Below are 22,895 nucleotides of genomic sequence, written 5' to 3'. Positions count from 1 at the left end.
CTTTTGTCAGATGATTTTTTAGTTTAATTCTGCAATTTTTTCGACCTAGTTTTTGTATTACGGTATTTATTTATGCACTTTACGGTACTGTCTGAGGAATCCGTGGCTAAGTAGTCAGCTCGTAGCCAAGAGCCGCATGAGTCGATTGATGTTTACGTTCGGCGCGGTGACTGGGCTGAGATAGACAGTTGCTCCATGTAAAACTGATAAGGCAATTTCTAGAAAACCGGAACTTGAGGTATGGAACAGTCATTAGTATTAATAATCTGTGATTTGATTTTAATCTGTGACGTTTGAAGCAATGTGACAGCTTGCTGTTGTGTGGTGAAAATATAAACATGAACTAAAATCGGTTTTATTTCAGTTTTGCTAGTACACGTACACGTTCAACAACTTAAAACAAACCTAAAACTAATACTATGGCTGCTGTACTAAAAAAGAGGGCTTTGGCGGAGTACAACAAATCATTCCAGGTAATAGTTATAGCTACCTAACCTTAGCTGTCGGCGGTGATAATATATCCTAAACATAAAACATGAATAAACATTTAATTTACAGGATGGTCCACCTACGAAGAAGTTGCACCTTGTTAAGAAGCCTTTGATAGGCAGCTCGGCCGCCGCATTCGTGGGTCTGTTAGAAAAGTGCAAATCTAGTGACGAGGCACTTCAACTACTGCTGCGTATTTCTGACTGCCTGCAGTTCCAAGAGTCTGACGTTGAAGAGGCTATTAAGAAGTTGTCAGAACACTTCCAATCTGAAGAGGAGTCTGTAGTGAGAGTGAAGATACTGTGGTTGTTCTGTGATATTGGCTTAGAATGCCCTGGAGCCAATCTCAATAACCTGATTGACGAAACTGCTCACTTGATCAAAAATGAAACCTCACATAAGGTAATATTGTAATATTCATATCTTTGCCGTTATCTCAAGTGAAAAACATGTAAATTCCACATATCTGTACAGTGAATAACAAAAAATTACACTATTTACAATAATGAAACACATTTTGTATCCACAAGAAAATAATTCTGTCACTATCTACCACATAAATGAGTGTTACAACTAAATTCATAGTAATAATTAGGACAGGTCACATATAAGCCACCATCTACTTACAGGTTATAGCACAAGGCATAGCCACCCTACTCAAACTTGGCAACAAGCTCAGTGATGACAAGATCCTCATGATGCGCCTTGTCGCAGTCGCCAAGGACAACTTGAAGGACACCAGCCACCAGGTCAAGTGTCGGTGCCTGCAGTTGATCAGTGAGCTGTATCCCATACACCCGGAGTCTGAGAGAACTATGGAGATGTCGACTGAAGCTGATGCTATTGTGAAGCTGCTTGGAGATTATTCTCATGCTGAGGTATGATTTTATAAACTTTATGGAATAAAAATATGATAAAATGGCTATATTGTGAAGTTGCACTGTACAGTTAGATTTAAAGTATTGCTTGGTGCAGATTGAGTTTGGTTTAGCTTGAATTATTTACACAGCTTTTCATGGTGGTGTACTTAGTTTGTATAGATTGTGGTCTGCACAGAAATATGGAAAATTACATCAGCTATGTGAGCTAAGCTAAGCCAAGCTGTCTAGTAGACTGCAGAGCCAAAGCTGTTCTGATATTGATAACTTAGCTCTTGATATTTTTAACTTGGCTTTGCTCTTGCTCTTGTCTGCAAGTTCTCAAAAGGACTCTTGTTTAGATAGCCATAAAGCATCTATAAAACATAACCTGCTACTACTAAATTGAAATATTTCAGGATGCAAGAGTCCGCTGTGGAGCATTTCAATCTCTCCTCACAATGCATGAGCGAGGACAGAATCTGAGTGCCAACTTGTATGATCTGGTGTGCTTAGCTCTGTCTGATGACTATGAGATTGTGAGGGAGGCTGCTCTCAAGCTTGTTTGGGTGCTGGGCAACAAATATCCTGACAAGTGAGTTTTTAAACTTCAATATTATATTTTGAGATGTATATTATTATATTGTGAAGTGTTTTACAAAACCCAATAATTTTAGACTACAACTTTGAGAAGTAGTACATATACTGTTGCGTATACTGTTGAACATACAATGTTACAGTTTCTGTATCTGCCAGAATGCTTCATAGACTTTGGTTAACACAACAGAATCACATAAATCTTTCATCCCATCTAGATCAATAGTACATAGCTGATGTGGCGTGCACTTGGAGAGGCCTATGTCCAGCAGTGGACTGTGATAGGCTGATGATGATGATGATGATGAGATCAATAGTTTAAAAATAATTATTTAAAATTAACCTCCTTTTCTATCCGAAACGTAAATGTTATATCCAAACTAATATTATAAATGCGAAAGTAACTCTGTCTGTCTGTCTGTCTGTCTTTTCTTCACGCCTAAACTACTGAACCGATTTGTGTGAAATTTGGTACAGATATAGTTTGAAACTTGAGAAAGGACATAGGATAGTTTTTATTACAAAAAAAAAAAAAAAAAATTATTCCGGACATATAGCGCCATCTATTGGTCAAATCAAAAATCTGCTGGTAGTCACTATTCCACGCGAACGAAGTTGCGGGCAAAAGCTAGTAAAAATATATTGTATCTTCTCACCCAATTCTTTCCAGCACAATAACCCTGTCCGACGGCGAGACGACCATGCGCCTAGTAGACGACGCGTTCGTCCGCATCTGCTCCGCAGTGAATGACCTGTGCATGCAAGTGCGAGCTCTCGCCTGCACGCTGCTGGGCACCACGCGCGCTGTCTCTGACCGGTTCCTGCTGCAGACTTTAGACAAGCAGCTCATGAGTAATATGAAGGTAAGTTTTTTTAATGGAATTTCTGTCTGGGTCTATTTATTCTGTAAGGTATGACAGAAGTGGAAATAGATTCTTACATAAACCTTGCTCTATCTTAACTAAACGGAATCTTGTAAATTGAGCAATTCTTTTGTCATATGTAAATTAAAATAAACCCTGAATTTTGTAGAAAAAGCGCACAGCCCACGAGCGCGGCGCTGAGCTGGTTCGCAGCGGCGCGTGGGCGTCGGGGCGGCGCTGGGCGGACGACGCGCCCGGACAGCTACTGCATAGTGCCACCGTGCAGCTGCTGCCCGGCGGGGCCGCCGGCGCCTTCGTGCACGGCCTCGAGGACGAGCTCTGCGGTATGTAGCACCCGCAGCACCCTGCCTACTGCCGCGCCGGACAGCTGCTGCACAGCGCCACCGTGCAGCTGCTGCCCGGCGGGGCCGCCGGCGCCTTCGTGCACGGCCTCGAGGACGAACTCTGCGGTATGTAGCACCCGCAGCACCCTGCCTACTGACGCGCTGGACAGCTGCAGGAGCCGGCGGCTCCGACGGGCAGAGAGAGTAGATAAGTAAGTAGATAAGAGAGTACATAAGATGAGAACATAAGAAAGTACATAAGTGAGTACATAAGATGAGAACATAAGAGAGTACATAAGTGAGTACATAAGATGAGAACATAAGAGAGTACATATGATGAGAACATAAGAGAGTACATAAGTTAATAGACAAGAGAGTACATAAGTGAGTACATAAGATGAGAACATAAGAGAGTACATAAGAGAGTACTTAAGAGAGTATATAAGTGAGTATATAAGAGAGTACATAAGTGAGTACATAAGATGAGAACATAAGAGAGTACATAAGAGAGTACATAAGTGAGTATATAAGAGAGTACATAAGAGAATACATAAGTTAATAGATAAAACAAAATAAATAAATAAATAAATAAGAGAGTACATAAGTGAGTACATAAGTGAGTACATAAGTGAGTACATAAGATGAGAACATAAGAGAGTACATAAGAGAGTACATAAGATGGTATATAAGTGAGTATATAAGAGAGTACATAAGAGAGTACATAAGTGAGTATATAAGAGAGTACATAAGTTAATAGATAAGAGAGTACATAAGATGAGAACATAAGAGAGTACATAAGTGAGTATATAAGAGAGTACATAAGATGAGAACATAAGAGAGTACATAAGATGGTACATAAGATGGTATATAAGTGAGTATATAAGAGAGTACATAAGAGAGTACATAAGTGAGTATATAAGAGAGTACATAAGTTAATAGATAAGAGAGTACATAAGTGAGTATATAAGAGAGTACATAAGAGAGTACATAAGTGAGTATATAAGAGAGTACATAAGAGAGTACATAAGATGAGAACATAAGAGAGTACATAAGTTAATAGATAAGAGAGTACATAAGTGAGTACATAAGCGAGTACATAAGATGAGAACATAAGAGAGTACATAAGATGGTATATAAGTGAGTATATAAGAGAGTACATAAGTTAATAGATAAGAGAGTACATAAGTGAGTACAAGATGAGAACATAAGAGAGTACATAAGTTAATAGATAAGAGAGTACATTAGTGAGTACATAAGTGAGTACATAAGTGAGTACATAAGATGAGAACATAAGAGAGAACATAAGAGAGTACATAAGTGAGTATATAAGAGAGTACATAAGTTAATAGATAAGAGAGTACATAAGTGAGTACATAAGAGAGTACATAAGTGAGTACATAAGCGAGTACATAAGATGAGAACATAAGAGAGAACATAAGAGAGTACATAAGTTAATAGATAAGAGAGTACATAAGTGAGTATATAAGCGAGTACATAAGTTAATAGATAAGAGAGTACATAAGTGAGTATATAAGAGAGTACATAAGAGAGTACATAAGTTAATAGATAAGAGAGTACATAAGTGAGTATATAAGAGAGTACATAAGAGAGTACATAAGTGAGTATATAAGAGAGTACATAAGTTAATAGATAAGAGAGTACATAAGTGAGTACATAAGTGAGTATATAAGGGAGTACATAAGTTAATAGATAAGAGAGTACATAAGTGAGTATATAAGAGAGTACATAAGAGAGTACATAAGTGAGTATATAAGAGAGTACATAAGTTAATAGATAAGAGAGTACTTAAGTGAGTATATAAGCGAGTACATAAGTTAATAGATAAGAGAGTACATAAGTGAGTACAAGATGAGAACATAAGAGAGTACATAAGAGAGTACATAAGTGAGTATATAAGAGAGTACATAAGTTAATAGATAAGAGAGTACATAAGTGAGTACAAGATGAGAACATAAGAGAGTAAATAAGTGAGTATATAAGAGAGTACATAAGTTAATAGATAAGAGAGTACATAAGTGAGTACAAGATGAGAACATAAGAGAGTACATAAGTGAGTATATAAGAGAGTACATAAGTTAATAGATAAGAGAGTACATAAGTGAGTACAAGATGAGAACATAAGAGAGTACATAAGTGAGTATATAAGAGAGTACATAAGTTAATAGATAAGAGAGTACATAAGTGAGTACAAGATGAGAACATAAGAGAGTACATAAGAGAGTACATAAGTGAGTATATAAGAGAGTACATAAGTTAATAGATAAGAGAGTACATAAGTGAGTATATAAGAGAGTACATAAGAGAGTACATAAGTGAGTATATAAGAGAGTACATAAGATGAGAACATAAGAGAGTACATAAGATGGTACATAAGATGGTATATAAGTGAGTATATAAGAGAGTACATAAGAGAGTACATAAGTGAGTATATAAGAGAGTACATAAGTTAATAGATAAGAGAGTACATAAGTGAGTATATAAGAGAGTACATAAGTGAGTATATAAGAGAGTACATAAGTTAATAGATAAGAGAGTACATAAGTGAGTACATAAGCGAGTACATAAGATGAGAACATAAGAGAGTACATAAGATGGTATATAAGTGAGTATATAAGAGAGTACATAAGTTAATAGATAAGAGAGTACATAAGTGAGTACAAGATGAGAACATAAGAGAGTACATAAGTTAATAGATAAGAGAGTACATAAGTGAGTACATAAGCGAGTACATAAGATGAGAACATAAGAGAGTACATAAGATGGTATATAAGTGAGTATATAAGAGAGTACATAAGTTAATAGATAAGAGAGTACATAAGTGAGTACAAGATGAGAACATAAGAGAGTACATAAGTGAGTATATAAGAGAGTACATAAGTTAATAGATAAGAGAGTACATAAGTGAGTACAAGATGAGAACATAAGAGAGTACATAAGTGAGTATATAAGAGAGTACATAAGTTAATAGATAAGAGAGTACATAAGAGAGTACATAAGTGAGTATATAAGAGAGTACATAAGATGAGAACATAAGAGAGTACATAAGATGGTACATAAGATGGTATATAAGTGAGTATATAAGAGAGTACATAAGTGAGTATATAAGAGAGTACATAAGTTAATAGATAAGAGAGTACATAAGTGAGTATATAAGAGAGTACATAAGTGAGTATATAAGAGAGTACATAAGAGAGTACATAAGATGAGAACATAAGAGAGTACATAAGTTAATAGATAAGAGAGTACATAAGTGAGTACATAAGCGAGTACATAAGATGAGAACATAAGAGAGTACATAAGATGGTATATAAGTGAGTATATAAGAGAGTACATAAGTTAATAGATAAGAGAGTACATAAGTGAGTATATAAGAGAGTACATAAGTTAATAGATAAGAGAGTACATAAGTGAGTACAAGATGAGAACATAAGAGAGTACATAAGTTAATAGATAAGAGAGTACATAAGTGAGTACAAGATGAGAACATAAGAGAGTACATAAGTGAGTATATAAGAGAGTACATAAGTTAATAGATAAGAGAGTACATAAGTGAGTACAAGATGAGAACATAAGAGAGTACATAAGAGAGTACATAAGTGAGTATATAAGAGAGTACATAAGTTAATAGATAAGAGAGTACATAAGTGAGTATATAAGAGAGTACATAAGAGAGTACATAAGTGAGTATATAAGAGACTACATAAGTGAGTACATAAGATGAGAACATAAGAGAGTACATAAGATGGTATATAAGTGAGTATATAAGAGAGTACATAAGAGAGTACATAAGTGAGTATATAAGAGAGTACATAAGTTAATAGATAAGAGAGTACATAAGTGAGTACAAGATGAGAACATAAGAGAGTACATAAGTGAGTATATAAGGGAGTACATAAGTTAATAGATAAGAGAGTACATAAGTGAGTATATAAGAGAGTACATAAGAGAGTACATAAGTGAGTACAAGATGAGAACATAAGAGAGTACATAAGAGAGTACATAAGTGAGTATATAAGAGAGTACATAAGTTAATAGATAAGAGAGTACATAAGTGAGTACAAGATGAGAACATAAGAGAGTACATAAGAGAGTACATAAGTGAGTATATAAGAGAGTACATAAGTGAGTACATAAGATGAGAACATAAGAGAGTACATAAGAGAGTACATAAGTGAGTATATAAGAGAGTACATAAGTTAATAGATAAGAGAGTACATAAGTTAATAGATAAGAGAGTACATAAGTGAGTACATAAGAAAGTACATAAGTGAGTACATAATAGAGTACATAAGAGAGTTCATAAGATGGGAACATAAAAGAGTTCATAAGATGAGAACATAAGAGAGTATATAAGATGAGAACATAAGAGAGTACATAAGATGAGTATATAAGAGAGTACATAAGATGAGTATATAAGAGGAGTACATAAGATGAGAACATAAGAGAGTACATAAGTGGGGAGGACGAGCTCTGCGGTATGTAGCACCCGCAGCACCCAGTGTACCCTCAGTGCGGCCCAGCACGACAGCAGGACCAAGGCCCGCCGGGGCTGCGGGATTATTCGAAAGAGTTACCGTTGCTGTGGTACATAAGAGGCTTACAAAGGAACATACGAGGTTTTAGTCAGCAAAAATCTGACATTGCCTCATCACTGCTAACCCACAACCGGAGGAGTCATTTGATGATTTCCCATCACAAAAAAAGCACACAGTGTACTGTATAAACAGGATAATAGATGTCAGCCCACTGTCGCACAAGTGTCTGCCTAGTAGACTATTAGACACATGTGCAGTCTTTATAAGCTAGCCATCCGACAGATCTTCTGAAAGATTACGCTTGTGCGCCCACTTAATTGATAGAAAAGCGAGAAGAGACCGACATCTTTACGAGCTCTCCGTGTACTAGAAGTTCTGAATGACTTTTTAATTTCCTTTTCCTCTTCCAGAGGTACGCACAGCAGCCGTAGACGCAGTATGCCAGCTATCGATGGAGAATGCAGTATTCGCGACGACCTCGCTTGACTTCTTGGTGGACATGTTCAACGACGAGATAGAGGACGTGCGTCTGCGCGCGATAGACAGCCTGACTCGTATCGCGCATCATATCGTCTTGAGGGAAGACCAGCTTGAAACTATATTGGGGGCTTTGGAGGTTGGTACATACATAATACATAAGTCAATCCACACATTATTATAACTTAAGCCAACCCACAATAGCTTGATGTGTATAGTCCATCATCCTCCTACCCTTATCCCAATTTAATTTGGGGTTGGCACTCCATGCTTTCTTCTGCTACACTCTTCTATCTGCCGTCATCTCACAAAAACATTCATATTCTCAAAAACAAAAACAAACAGTTTCATATGACATTTTCCATTGACCTACTTTTCTTATTCATTTACTTTTTTTCTGACTCTTTCTTTCACTATATCCCGATCTAGCAAGATAATTTTTAACGACAAAATCCATATTTTCAAAGTGACCTTGTTTGTAGGACTATTCAATGGACGTGCGAGAAGGTCTGCATCGCATGCTCGGGTCATGCACGGTCGCCTCCAAGACCTGCCTCGAGATGTGCATCGACAAGATATTGGAGAATCTCAAGAGATACCCACAGGTTAGTGTAGCTGAGATACTTATTTTTAGCTGATGTATATTATAGTAAAAGGCCTTAGTTTTCAACTTTAGTTGCTACTTGAATCCATGCATGTCAATTTCTTATTTTCTGAGTATGTTAAACTTCCCTCGACATTAAAATTATTTTTAAAATGAAGTTGACTGATTTGTTTTTTAGGGATTTCCAACCGTTTTCCAGTCAAATTTATTTTTTTATAAGAAGAATGTGGCTTAACTAGCTATTGATATCTTAACCATATTATTTTCTGGGTTATTTCTTTAGGACAAGCGTTCAACGTTCCGCTGCGTACAACGCCTCGGCAGTTCTCACGCGTCACTAGTGTTGCCGCTGACGACGCGCTTGTTGGCCGTGCATCCATTCTTCGACATGCCCGAACCTGATGTTGAGGACCCGGCCTGTATCCTTTTTGTAATAGACCTCGAAGTATTGGTTATTGTGTATAGACGACAGCACTTCAACTTAAGAGCGCTATTACAAAATCGAATCGCTCAGGTTTAGGTAAATTAGACGATAGCCGGCAGCACTTGCGCGCGTGTGCGTCTAGTGAAATACGCAACGCACACCTGCGGACCGCTACGCGGCACAAACAAACTTGAGACTTTGCCACTTTTTTTCCGAAATAGTTTATTGGTTTTATAGTTTATGAAATATTATTTGTACTGATGAATTTTATAACCTAGAATAGCTCGATTGAGTTACAATAAACAAATAATCGTTTACAATTTTTAAATTATTTAATCGACAACCAAACTTTTCACCATGTTTATCAATTAGGTATAAGTAATTGATTTATAAAAAAACTAAAATCTATAATTCGTCTTCCATGTATTGTATCTTCATTTTCCTGCAACAATAAAAACTAGGAATGTAAATAGTTTATTAAAACAAATATGTCTGTCGCCAGTGACAAAAAATACTTCTCATATTATTTGTACTTGTATCCGATTGAGTCTGATAATCTGAATTAAATATGTTTTCATTATCCTGCAAGAATCAAAGATATCCAATAATATTATTATGCAACAGCGAAACTAACGACGATGACATTTACGTACATATTTCTATATAACCAACATCAAAAAAAGAGAACCCAATCTATAACATTTTCGCATTAGAATATCATGGGCTAATACTTATGTATATTACATTTGAATCAGATCATTATAACTAATAAATAAATTAAAAACTCACTAGTATCAAAACGTGTTAGATGCGTAGGTTGCGCTATATTTTTCGAACTCCGGCGAGTTTACGCGGCGCAACAGCGAGCGATACGTCCCTCCTCGGTAAGCGCTTGGCGCTGACTAAAGTTGAACACCGCGCGTCACAAGATTGATATTGATTCTTTGCATTGCAAACAAAAATTATTTTAAAATATTGTTTTACTTTTAAATAGGCCATTTTTTTTTCAAGCTTTATAACAATACCACCTTAATTATTAAATATTTTTTATTTGAATTTGGATTATACTTTCATAGATAAAAAATATAGTTTTGTACGGAAAATTGTCAGTAACTCTCAGTTTTATAGAATTATTTTTGGTGTATTACTGTATGAATTGTAATAAATTGGTGTAAGCAAGCACAAGTACAAGATATAGTTGTATCTTTAACATTTTTATAAATGGTTAAATTGCTATATCCTCGGAGTACTGAAGCATCAAAAGATCCCCAAAAGCAACATTTTATGAAACATCCTTTGCAGAGACAAAGATTTTACTGATGTACGTGGACAAATTAAAATATTTATTGAAAACAGCCCCAAGATAAATGATCAAACTTTCTTAATCTTATTTTTGTTTTTTTTTTTTTTTTTTGTGACTATATCCAAAGCATAATGACGCATCAAAACTCGTATAAAACTCGAAAATTTGTGATAGCCCTCTTAACCAGATCCGTCAAATTTTACCAATCCTACATTAACCTTGCACTATTGTGATAAGGTTGAAAATCTATTGAAGATATTTGGCAGGCAGAGGTAGGATAATGAGCTGTCGTCATTACATCAACCACTGGGGGCTGGATGTCATTCATCCTGCTGAAGAATGTAGGGTGAGAGCGTTTTGAGTTTGAGTTATCAAGTTAGCCAGTCGAAAGGACGATAACATGGTTATGTCTTTTCAAAACAAATTAATGATTGGGAGATATCAGGGGGGGGGGGGTTGGGTCCCTTCAATTAGGCCTGGTGACTAATCCATACGACGAGTAAGATATTGGACAGGGGGAGTCACATCACGGTCTCTGTTTCATTATTGTACAAGCAATTCCCTGAACATACATAAGACATGTGCGTCCTAATCCTGGTGCTGAATGCCGCCCAGCACTGCCCCACCATGCTACCGCTGTTTGAAGACCACACCATCAAGCACTACACGTATCTACGAGACACCATGCCGCATCTAGTGCCCTACCTGCCTATTGGTAAGTTTATAATATACCTAATGATAATGACATAACATGGGTTACTATCGTTAGTGTCCTGGGGCCCAATTCTGCTAAGTTAATAATGTCGAAATTGAATCGCAATAGCAGTTTTAACCGGTTTTAGCGGGCATTCTGCTACTAATATAAGACCAATCGTATTCCAATGACATCCGATTGGTCTGCCATTTGGTCTATACAGTAGTTTGCATATGGGGAGTATACAGGGGAGCACATATGGGGAGTATATAGAGGAGCACATACTGGGAATATATAGAGGAGCACATAGGGGGAGTATATAGAGGAGCACATAGGGGGAGTATATAGAGGAGCACATAGGGGGAGTATATAGAGGAGCACATAGGGGGAGTATATAGAGGAGCACATAGGGGGAGTATATAGAGGAGCACATAGGGGGAGTATATAGAGGAGCACATAGGGGGAGTATATAGAGGAGCACATAGGGGGAGTATATAGAGGAGCAAATAGGGGGAGTATATGGAGCACATACTGGGAGTATAATATAGAGGAGCACATAGGGGGAGTATATAGAGGAGCATATATGGAGAGTATAAAGGGCGGGTACATAGACGAGTGTAGAGGATTACATAAAATTGCGACGTCGGTAATTAAGATTCAATTCATTCCCACAGTGCGCAGTACCGTAGATCCGCCACTAACATAGGTATTTAGCATATCAAATGGCACATTATTTGTATATCCAGGTGACGCCCAACGCTCAAGCGCCGAGAAGATCGAGTCGGCGATGGACGACAGCGCGGTGCGGCGGTTCTTCGACTCAGTACTACAGCACATCGACAACACTGCGCTGTCTAACAGCGTGAGACTCAACATGCTGCAGTCGGCTGAGGAACAGCTTAACAAGTTAGTGTGGATTATTGGTGGAAGATTTTTTGTCTTTTTACACAGTCTTGACCTTGTAGCGTCGTTTGGTGGTAGAGATTTCTTGTACTGAGGTCTGGTTCAGTTTGTGATCCTGAGGAATATGTTATTTGGAGTAGTGGTCTCTTCCAGCAGTTTACATTTTATTTAATTTTAAACCTGTATAGTACATTCTGTTTTAAAATAAAGTAAATCTATAATTAAACAAAAAATAACTTAAACCTAATAAAGGGCGTCGAAAAATTGGTCCTCATCGCTGTCACCCGGCAGTGTACCCAAAAGGCTGGCTGCATCTTTTAACAGCTATAATCGGGCTATGTAATTTTTGTGTTTCATACGCGATTCAAACAGATGTCAGCCTTACTAATGCCTTTTCCCCTGAGGCACAAATAGCGGCTTCTTGTCTACTTTGTGTGCATGTATGTACGGGATGTGTAAATTCGGTCAGGACGTGGGTGGAAACTAGTTTGATAATAAAACCTTTGTTTTTTTCGTTACAGACTAGCGGAGATGGAGCCGGGCGTGTCGGGCGCGGCGCAGTTCACGATGGTGTTCGCGCGCTGCGTGCTGGCGCTGCACGGCGCGCTGCACTCGCCCGCCGGCCCGCCCGCGCACGCGCTCTCGCACCTCACCACCGACTGCCTCAGGTAACACCACATACATAGCCTAGCCACACCGCACATCATCTCCCAAGCCTTTTCCCAACTATGTTGGAATCGGCTTCCAGTCTCACCGGATATTGGGCTTCCAGCCTAACGGGATGCAGACTACCAGTGTTTTATAACGAGCAACCTCCTTAACCCAATAACCAGGACAATCCATCACCGCACCACACCACAGGTCATATTTTGTGAAATCCTGTCAATTTATTTAACCATTTGACTTCTCACTTAGTGTTCTTTTCATAAGATCCAGAAGTCATTACTAACCAAGACAAAGCTACTCAACGAAATCTGCAATGTGCTCCTCAAGTCAAAAACTTAAGGATGGTTTACCTACAGTCCAACCACGACCATGGTGTAGTTGTTACTCACTTTTTTAGCCATATACTCTACACTCTACACCACTTATTAATATCGTAATCTTTATAAACAGACTGCAGCACCAATTCAGCGGCGTATCAGAGCAGGACAACGCGTTTGTCTGGCAGCTCGCTCTCCGCGTGAGTGCGGCGCGTCTGTGCGCGGCGGCGGCGCCCGCGCGACTGACGGGCTCCGCGGTCACTCCGGCCGCCGGCGCGGGAGTGGCCGCCGCGCTGTCCGCCGCAGCCGCGCTCACGCATCATGCTGAGTTGCTCGATAGGCTGTTGGCTTCTGCAGGTAATTGAAAATGGTGGAGACAGATTTTTTTTTCCCAAAATTACAAATATGTGACGGCAAAAATGTATTCCCTCAAACAGTTCTGTATAATAGCTGGATCCAAAACAAAATAATAATTTTCATGTTATCGACCTATTTGACACAACCTTCCATATTTTTGTATTGATAATTTTCTATTATGTTGTATTTATAAATTATTTTTTGGCTTTCTCCTAACCTTGACTCGTACTCTTTCTTAGTTCTCCATAGCCCACCTATGGTCCCCTTAAAAATTATGTTCATAACAGCAAAAATGCATAACTACAATATACCTATCCTCCCACTTAGGAGTGGAGCCGGACCCGTTCACGATCGCAGTGTTCCGGCAGCTGTCGATGAACGCGGACCACAAGCCGGCCGCGCTCGCCCGCGCCGTCATGCCACTGTTACAGTCTGCGCCGCTGCCTGTGATACCCAAGCCTAATATCAATGTAAGTATTACTTACTTAACCTTTCCTTGAAATCTTCCAATAACTAACTTCCTGTCAATAACACAGTATCTCTTATTAAGATTTTGCTTCTGACTACACATAATCAGTAACCAAAGATGTACAAAAGAAAGCCGGGACAGTCAGGGCACACAATTTGATGAGTCTTCCGTAAAGTGGACATACACCTTGTATAAATGTTCGGTTTTCCACGGACCGACCGCACGCGCGTTACGCATTACTTGACCTTTGGTTTGGAATTTGGTTGTGATACCTCCAACATGTGACACCTCAAACACAGTGGCGGATTAAGAGTATCCGAGGCCCTAAGCACAGAGCCTGTGTAGACCCCCTATTACTTAAATGGAAATAGAAGGTTGAAGAAATTGACCGAGCAAAGCGAGAGTGATGCACATGTAGTTTCAAATGCGCGAGCGAAGCGAGCGCGAAATTTTTTTCGGACTCGTACGGAGGTAAAATTTATCCCAAACGTACTTAATTTTTTGTTTGTTGACAAATGCAAAAACGAAGGCACATAGTTTCTGAATACGCGAGCGAAGCGAGCGCGAAATTTTAATTATTTTTATTATAAACTCAGAACCAAAATTACGTACAATGTAGCCCAAACGTACTTAACTTTTAATTTGTTGACAAATGTAAAAACGAGGACATATAGTCTTTGAAAACGCGAGCGAAGCGAGCGGGAAATCTTGATTATGTTTTAAGACTCAGAACTAAAATTTCGTAAAAGGGCTACATTTCAAACCTTCATTTCTTTCTGTTGGACAAGTAAGATGGATAACGTAAGATCGATAACAACGTCCGCGGACTTAACCGGTGGTCCGCGGACCACTTGGAATGCCTCCAGGCACCACCAGCCCACCACCACCAGGACCACTGATCTAAAGCATCCAAAATTTTCGGATATGTTTGTTATATTGCACTCGTAGTTACAGCGTGAGCTTCCCAACGACTGTACGATAGCGACTTCGGAACGCTATCGTTGCCTATTAATTCTTTGCCCAACGATGAGTAGAAGCCGAAAAAAAATTGTATAACAACTGCACAATTGAAAAAAAAAAATCACTGCGATCGTACAACAATCTACAGCACTGCGACCAATCAAGTTTAGAGGCGGGGGTGTATGAAGGGTCACTCCCGAACTGCTCGCGCCTTGTGATTTCGGGTATATTGTGGATGAATCTCGATAAAATGTAGGTATAAAATGAACGTCAGCAGAGGATGGAGGCCCCTGGAGAACAGGGGCCCCAAGCACGTGCTTGTTGTGCTTATAGGGTTAATCCGCCACTGCTCAAACATATGGGGTTCGCTGGTGAAACCCTTGGTGCTGGCTGATCTATTATGAAAACATTTCATAATCTCTCTGCTTTCAATGTGTCCAAATTTTATTTATTGTGCAATAAAGAATAATAATAAGCTCCAGAATAATAATAACACCGCCACCATCCTTGGACAACATTGTTATTTATTATATATTTTTTATACTCATTGTTTTAGATCCGCATGTGCACAGCACATATCTTGGAGCCGGCGGCCGACAACGACACGGTGGTGCGGTTCAGCGCCGGGCTGGTGGCGGGCGTGGCGCTGGAGGCGGAGGTGCTGCGCGTGAAGACGCCGCGCCTGCTGCGCGTGCGCGTCGCCTACCCCGACACGCGGGCGCATGCGCTCGTGCCGCCGCCAGACCATCTCAGGCCGCTCGATCATCATAATACTAGTTAGTGGACTTCTAATATTATCATCATAATCAATAAAACAACACACATTAAAAAAAAATATGTAAAAAAGGGTGTGCTCCAAGCATAGACATAATATTAGTAAACAGGACTGCGCATATAAACCCAAAAAACGAGCCGAGTGAAACAGTTAGTACGGAGGCTGTCTGTCCCTTTCTAATAGGGTGACTATGAGATTAAGCTATGTGAGACAAATCCGAATTTGCTAAGATTATTAAACACAGATTAGTATTGAAGTTTTAACTTACGCAGTTTGTGACCTTAAGATACTAATAAAGGCTTTTAATAATTAGCGGAAATTAGCAGTATAAAAGCAGGAAGATTCGAAGTGAAGACTGTTTTTTTTGTATTTCTACTTCATATATAGACTGCTGAGCCATTTATGTCGCCTTTCTTCATTTTTTGGGAAGCTATAACAATAGTACAACAGTTTTAAAATCCATCACCCATATTTTACCCCCGTTACAAGAATTCATGGGCACCCTAGTTGTTTGGTTTACGAAAATGTTATTATTAGCTAACCTGTGGAACGATATATTGCAACCACCATAGGATTCACTTTTGCAAGTAGAAACACAACACTTTTTCACCATTTTAATAGTTTAAATTGATTTAATACAAAAAAAAAATAAACAAAATTTTAAATGCTGATTACGCGCCAAGAATGTTCAGGGTTACCGCTAGAAAATAAAAAAAAGCAAAACAAAAATTTATGTTGTTTATGTTTTAATAATAAATACGAATAAATTAATGCGATTGTTATTAATTTGTTGACTTACAATTGTTAAAATAAGATAAAAATATAAGTGATTAAATTGTTTTTGGGAAGACAAAACTTTTGATCACAACATTTTTTTTATGCTGGCAAGGTGTTAGAAAGAGACAAACAGCCTCCGTTCGAACTATCCCTCTCGGCTCGGATTTGCCTCTGTGTATTATGCAACCAATTTAGTACCTTATTGCGTTAGAATAGAGTTCATTTTCGTAAATATATATTTTGAGCGTGCGCAATCTTGTTTATTAATATTATATCTATGGCTCCAAGCTAGCTGTAAAATTGAAACCGTAATTTTCATAGGACTTAAAAACTTTTTGTATTTTGCGTGATAACATTTTTTATCCATCAGTAACTGAATAACCATTTTTTGTTGTGGAGAAATTCTTATGCCTAAATAGCTTCTGAAAGTTAATTTAGTCAATAGAATTAAATTTAAAAATACATTTTAGAATAAGGCTTCTTCACATTATGAGTAAAAAGGTACGCTGTGAGTCTGCTATGTACTAAATATGTAAAAAAGTCTACTATACTCTTTACATTCGAACAAATGTCCAGTTAATGGATATAATATAAACTAATTCTACATTTTCAGATGACGACGGCACCCAGAACGTGCGCCTTCTAACCAAGGTGCTGATCTCCCACGGCGTGTGGACGGAACCCTGCGGCGTGGACATATCTGTGTGTCTCGCGGTCGAAGAGGGCGGCGGCCGGGAGCCCGCGCAACTCATCGAGCTGTGCCGACCGGTCAGGGTCACTGTCGCACCCAAGCCTATCAAACGAGGCATATAAGTACACGTAATCTTGGATGAAAAATTGTTGGTGGTGACCAGTTGAGAGTTTGGTCTCAGGCCACCTGAATATAAAACGTGGTCTTAAAGTATCGTATTTTGTGCTAGGTTAAACCATCTCCTTGAAAAAGTCATGATGGACCTAACCTTTTTAACCTTGAAGTAAAGATCATACGTTTTTAAAACCACATTTAAAAGTTAGGTAGAGGGATTCTAAGTACCCCTCAGGTTAAATGGGCGGTAAAAATGATTTTTGAAAAGAAAGATTTTCCTCCCTTCTATTTAGTCCTACCTTGCATCCTGACAAAATGTGTAATAATTCAATTTTTTTATTATCTCTGAAAGATGTATTTTCCCTATTAAGTGACTGTAAAATGTGTGCAGGACAACATATATTATGTACCTCTGGACTACTTAGAAATAAGAACAAAATAAAGTAATTATATACTTTTAATATTTGTATTTTATTTACAACACAGCTTACATTGTACCTCACATTTCACATGGCAAACTTACAAGTTTTAACTTAAAAAAATCATGACAATACTCTCCTTAAATATATCAGAAGTATATTTTATTGCAGGGTTTAATAGAACATTTTTATATTGTTTTTCTCTATAAAATAAAATATAATTTGGATATTTGGCCATTATGGGAGTTTACTTAGTTATATAAGTATGGCTTTGTTATATAATGTTATTGCAGAATAATAAAGTCTATAGCAAAATGGAAGCATCTAGAAATAACTTATTATTTAAATATGAACTTGAACATAGGAGTTGAACCAATTTTATGTATAATTTATTCCTTATCGATGGAGAGGAGTTCTGTGCGAGCTATACAGTTGTGTATGAGCTGCTTGATGCCGGGCATCCATGTGCCAACTGCACTGACGTGGTCCACCATCAGTGCTCGGTGAATATCATCTGCTTTACTTGGAGTGTCATCCCGGAGTGCTGAAACAAAGACAGACCAAAATCATACAGGACACCATGCAAATAGGAAGTCAGTGTTAATGTTTCTATAATCAAATACAAAACTAATTACAATTCTATTCAAATAATAATGAACCATTGTTATTTAAGTTAGCAATTCATTTCATCACAGAAGTACTGAAAGGGAAAGTAGAGAACATTACATAAATGTATATTTGGGTTCCCAGTTCAGTGCCCCACTTGTTCACAATGCATGACCAGCTCAGCTTTTTAGTATTATCTGATTATGACTGAATACAAAGGAAACTGCCTTATTTTGATACAAACTTGAAGTTCCTGCAGGAAATTTTTCACTCACCATATGCTAAATTCCTCATCTGTCCATATATCCTTTTATCTAGTTTCCCAGTTGACCACATTTCTTCCATAACACCTATCCTTCTTCGAATATCATTTGCCTTAGCTCCTAACTCACTGCTGTTATCCAATAACTCTAAGAGTATATCCTTCACCTCTTTCAGAGTACTTTCGCTGTCTAAATCTGTTTCTTCTGGCTGTATGCTTGGTACCTGAGGAGGTGGTGCTGGTGGAAACATCGCAGGCATTGGTGGCAGGTTCACAGGTGGCATGGTAACAGGACTAGACGTGGCGCTTGATAAGGGAAATGCAACTCTTTTGTTCAAAATATTTCGCGGTTTATTCGGTGTCGTTTGTGCGTTATATGAAAATTTCGGCGGGTCGTTCCAACCGGGATCGATTGGTGCTGGAAAAAATAACGTAGGGATTAAGAAACATTAACATTACATGAAACTTCGAAAATATTTATCAATATTGCAGTGTTTTGGTTATTTACCTGTAACACCTGTGTTAGGAGTATAGCCACTATTACTCATGTTTGTTTGTAATATAATAACAAAGACAAACAATGACTAACGAATTTCAATTTTGTACAAATTATATTAATATCGAGCGCCAATCCGCAGCGACAGCTTTTTAATGTTGTAATCACACCGCAGTTGCAATTTTCTTGTAATTGTAAACTTCGCCTATTTCGCAAGTTTTTGACTTTGACAGTAATATGAACGAGTGAAGTGATGATAAATTAATTGACAGCAATAGAAAATCGCGATAGGTATACGTATATCGTCCACAAGGTGGACAGATGACCTTATAAAGGTCGCCGGAAGACGCTGGATGCAGGTCGCCTCCAACAGGTATCTGTGGAGATCTAAGGGGGAGGCCTATGTTCGGCAGTGGACGTCTTATGGCTGAGATGATGATGATGATAGGTATACGTCAATGATTGACCATGACATGACCATGACGATTTAATGCGGTTTCCAAAGCAAGGAGAAAGACCTGTTCCATGACACTGATTTTTGAATTTCTGTACGTTATGCAGAACGGTGGTATGATGGTATGATTATTAATTTGAAGCTACTGCAACTTGGAACCCATTTTCAATCTTCAGTTAATTCTATCATTCAGTCACTCAGAGAAGATGTCAGTTTGGACCACAGAGTACATTGTGTATGATGTTTGGACTTTGACATAATTGATTGACGTTTCAGTTGCGGTTTGCTTGCTCTTGCTCTGCTACACAATAGAAAAGTGTGGATGTGAATATCGAAAAACATTAATAAGTATAATAATGGCTTATTTCATAAATTCTCCTGTATTTATTAGTGTTTTATTGTTCGTTTTGATTTCAGTCCCAAACTCACAAGGTAAGTTTTAATATATTTAGTTTTGTTATTTCCACCAGCGTTTCAGCGGTCGATTCTAAAAAATTACGTGGCCTTTTGTTATGGGAGGATACGAGATTTAGATTAAATTGCAAGTTATGAATTAAAAAGTGCTTGTTAATTAAATGTATATGTTTTTACAGGATCTAAAGCGGAATTTGTAACATGCGGCTCTATTTTGAAGATGATAAACACAGACTTGAGGTTACGGCTTCACTCGCACGACGTGAAGTATGGTTCGGGCTCCGGCCAGCAATCAGTGACTGCGGTGGACGTAGCTGATGACTACAACAGCCACTGGCTAGTTCGTGCGCCCATGGGAGAATCATGCAAGCGCGGGTAAGATTCCTTATTGATCTTTGATCAGTGCAATCAACTCTATGTGCCCTTATGTTTCTGGCATATTTCGTAAGTTACTCCTTGGATACAATATCCTAAATGCAGCGCAGCAGCAATGGCAAAAATTCCTAGCAGCATTTAGTAAAGTAAAATACTTTTTCTTCCAGAGCTCCTGTAAAATGCAACTCCAACATCCGTCTTCAGCATGTATCAACTAAGAAGAACCTTCACTCACACTACTTCTCATCCCCACTGTCAGGAAACCAGGAGGTGTCATGCTATGGTGATGAGGATGGTGAGGGTGACACTGGAGACCACTGGACTGTCGTGTGCAATAATGATTTCTGGAGGAGGGACACTCCTGTTAAGTTTAGACATGTTGATACTGGATCGTAAGTATTCTAAAAGAATCTATGTTGCAACTTTACATTGCTAAGAATTAATTGGCTGAAGCTATATTTTTTTTCAATATTGGGAACAAACCAATGTAAAATCTGCTACCTTACACAGCAAATTCCAGCCCCGGATCTAGGGGGGGGCAAGCCGGGGCCCATGCCCCGGGCGGCAAATTCAGGGGGCGGCAAAATCAGGCTGACTGATTTTAAATCCTACATCACAGATTACCATAATAGTTACCTACAGGGCCGTCTTAACCTATGGTGCAGTGTGCGAATAACCCGGGCGCCTCGGTATCAGGGGCGCCGCGGGACGCCCCACCACCAGGCAATTCTTTTTTGAAATTTCGATGAAATTACACCCGTTTGATAGGGAAGTTCCATTGTATCATGATACTGACAAGCAAAGTTTCTAAAAAAGTGGCCTTCGCTTTGTTTAGTTGATCATGTTGATTATTTTTCACTTTTAACATCCTGCAACTAAGTGAAAAAATTCTCGCTCGCTACGCTCGCGGCTAAATGACAGTGTATGTCCTGTTTTTCTGATGGTTTATTGACGCACCGAATCAACAAACACAAATGGCACTCGCTCTAATCACGGTTTCTTTTTATTTGCACATAATTCCCAGTTTAATTTGTGAGTCTTACACAACAACAAACAAATAACTTAATAAAAGTTACTACTTGTTGCTTAGCAGTACTTAATCAGGTACTTTTGTGTCGCAGGCTCAAAAAATTTCGCGCTCGCTTCGCTCGCGCAGTATTATACAAACATTGCGTTGTTAACTTCATAAGTCAAATCCACGCTGTCTAACCTTTTATAAGTCAAATGTAGCAAAAAAAATATTTATGGAGTCCTCAAAAACAAAAAAGTTTGCGCTTTTTAAAACTTATTAACTTTTTGTGTACATTAATCTGTCTCGACTTTCATAACTTAAACCTGGCCAACAGTTTGAGCCTACAATGATTTGGACACTTTTTTTTAAAGTCAGTTGGTGAAATAAACATACATAAGTAGGTAGGTAGACGGGGCGGCATTTTTCAGTTTTTGCCCCGCCTAAGAAAAATTGAAGATCCGGGGCTGGCAAATTCAAATATAAGAAAATCCTTAAAAAATTAAGACCAAATAAAACTGATATTGCCAGTGCCATCTAAGGGAGGCCTATGTTCAGCACTGGATGTCCTATGGCTGAGATGATGATGATGATTGCCAGTGACTGCTAAGAAGTTTTTATTCAGCATGGAAATTAAACCTTATTATCTACTTCCAGGTTCCTGGCTGGTTCTGGTCGCACTTTTGGCCGACCAATCAGTGGGCAGGGTGAGATTGTAGGCGTCACTTCACAGTACGGCGCATACACAGACTGGCAAGCCAAAGAGGGTCTGTTCATCCACCCCGGTGAACTACTACCCCACCAACATGCAATACATTCCGAGTTATAATTGTAAAATATTATTTATTGTATAATAAATGTTTTTGTAATTTATTAGGATCTAATATACAATTTTGTTTGATTATGAAACCAGTAAATGTGACACCATCAGGACAAATTAATTTAGGTTTTCTTTTTTAAAATATCATTTGTACTTATTCAGGACAGTACTTTATGAAATAGATATGGAAATATAGTCACAGTTATTTCACCATAATTAATTTAAAGCCTATAGAGGTATATTGTACAAAGTTATACATTTTTGTTATACATCGTTGTGTATTTTGCTGCCTCAATGTCATGAAATTGAGTTCCTATGTCCTAAAGTAACACCATGTACTATTTCGTTTCGTGTAGGCGCCGTTTCCACAGACACACTATGAGACGTAACTTAGCAAGTTTGAAGTTATAGTAGTGCTTTTATCGTTGCCTTATAATAATAAGGCTTAGCCATAGTAGATATTAGTTTTTTGTTCCCAATTAAAAAAAAAATACGTTAAGTTTTACGGTGTTATCACCTGGTTATGAGGCGTGCACCGCGTGAACCACGTGTCCATCAAGGACCGGTAGGAAACAAGCGCGAATTTCTATTAACTGTCCGTTACGCTCTTATAACATTCCGTTGCCAATCGTGACGTTATCGTTTCATAATGAAATTACCTGATGATGGCAGGATGAAGTTTGTGTCACGTAGAAATGGCGCCTGCTAGATTATTTTATTACAAATAAGCAATAGGCAATATTATTATTTCACATGATAACGTTTTATAAGGCTGGATAATTAATATAATTTGACAAAGAAAG

At 38.3% G+C, this 22,895-nt stretch overlaps 3 protein-coding genes across 3 annotated transcripts; 2 read left to right on the top strand and 1 right to left on the bottom strand.

Moving 5' to 3' along the window:
* Positions 1-287: 287 nt before the first annotated feature.
* LOC124639254 (integrator complex subunit 4) lies at positions 288-17,698 on the top strand. Its single transcript, XM_047176513.1, has 16 exons — positions 288-473; positions 559-891; positions 1,119-1,367; positions 1,766-1,941; positions 2,614-2,806; positions 2,976-3,150; positions 8,117-8,322; positions 8,666-8,788; positions 9,071-9,206; positions 11,092-11,229; positions 11,955-12,114; positions 12,633-12,779; positions 13,228-13,451; positions 13,779-13,921; positions 15,437-15,656; positions 17,046-17,698. Exons 1-16 carry the CDS (start codon positions 420-422, stop codon positions 17,243-17,245), a joined length of 2,877 nt encoding a protein of 958 aa, XP_047032469.1. The 5' UTR covers positions 288-419; the 3' UTR covers positions 17,246-17,698.
* LOC124639345 (steroid receptor RNA activator 1-like) lies at positions 17,682-19,261 on the bottom strand. Its single transcript, XM_047176660.1, has 3 exons — positions 19,033-19,261; positions 18,538-18,942; positions 17,682-18,200 (listed from the first exon to the last, which is right to left on the bottom strand). The coding sequence occupies exons 1-3, from the start codon at positions 19,070-19,072 to the stop codon at positions 18,046-18,048; spliced, it is 600 nt and encodes a 199-aa protein (XP_047032616.1). The 5' UTR covers positions 19,073-19,261; the 3' UTR covers positions 17,682-18,045.
* Positions 19,262-19,723: 462 nt separating this feature from the next.
* Positions 19,724-22,894, top strand: LOC124639337 (stromal cell-derived factor 2). Its single transcript, XM_047176651.1, has 4 exons — positions 19,724-19,906; positions 20,068-20,263; positions 20,431-20,655; positions 21,930-22,894. Exons 1-4 carry the CDS (start codon positions 19,831-19,833, stop codon positions 22,099-22,101), a joined length of 669 nt encoding a protein of 222 aa, XP_047032607.1. The 5' UTR covers positions 19,724-19,830; the 3' UTR covers positions 22,102-22,894.
* The last annotated feature ends 1 nt before the right edge of the window (position 22,895 follows it).

The sequence above is a fragment of the Helicoverpa zea genome, chromosome 2 (genome assembly GCF_022581195.2).
Source record: "Helicoverpa zea isolate HzStark_Cry1AcR chromosome 2, ilHelZeax1.1, whole genome shotgun sequence".
Lineage (NCBI taxonomy): Eukaryota > Metazoa > Arthropoda > Insecta > Lepidoptera > Noctuidae > Helicoverpa > Helicoverpa zea.
Note: the sequence above shows the minus strand (reverse complement) of the source record. Positions and strands in the feature narration are given on the sequence as shown.

Coding starts and splice junctions, on each gene's coding strand:
- LOC124639254 (XM_047176513.1), top strand. CDS start 420: ATGGCTGCTGTACTAAAAAAGAGGGCTTTGGCGGAGTACAACAAATCA. Junction 2,807..2,975: donor AGCTCATGAGTAATATGAAG/GTAAGTTTTTTT, acceptor TGAATTTTGTAG/AAAAAGCGCACAGCCCACGA. Junction 3,151..8,116: donor CCTCGAGGACGAGCTCTGCG/GTATGTAGCACC, acceptor TTCCTCTTCCAG/AGGTACGCACAGCAGCCGTA.
- LOC124639345 (XM_047176660.1), bottom strand. CDS start 19,072: ATGAGTAATAGTGGCTATACTCCTAACACAGGTGTTACAG. Junction 18,943..19,032: donor TCCTAACACAGGTGTTACAG/GTAAATAACCAA, acceptor TATTTTTTCCAG/CACCAATCGATCCCGGTTGG. Junction 18,201..18,537: donor GATGAGGAATTTAGCATATG/GTGAGTGAAAAA, acceptor TCTTTGTTTCAG/CACTCCGGGATGACACTCCA.
- LOC124639337 (XM_047176651.1), top strand. CDS start 19,831: ATGGCTTATTTCATAAATTCTCCTGTATTTATTAGTGTTTTATTGTTC. Junction 19,907..20,067: donor TTCAGTCCCAAACTCACAAG/GTAAGTTTTAAT, acceptor ATGTTTTTACAG/GATCTAAAGCGGAATTTGTA. Junction 20,264..20,430: donor GGAGAATCATGCAAGCGCGG/GTAAGATTCCTT, acceptor TTTTTCTTCCAG/AGCTCCTGTAAAATGCAACT.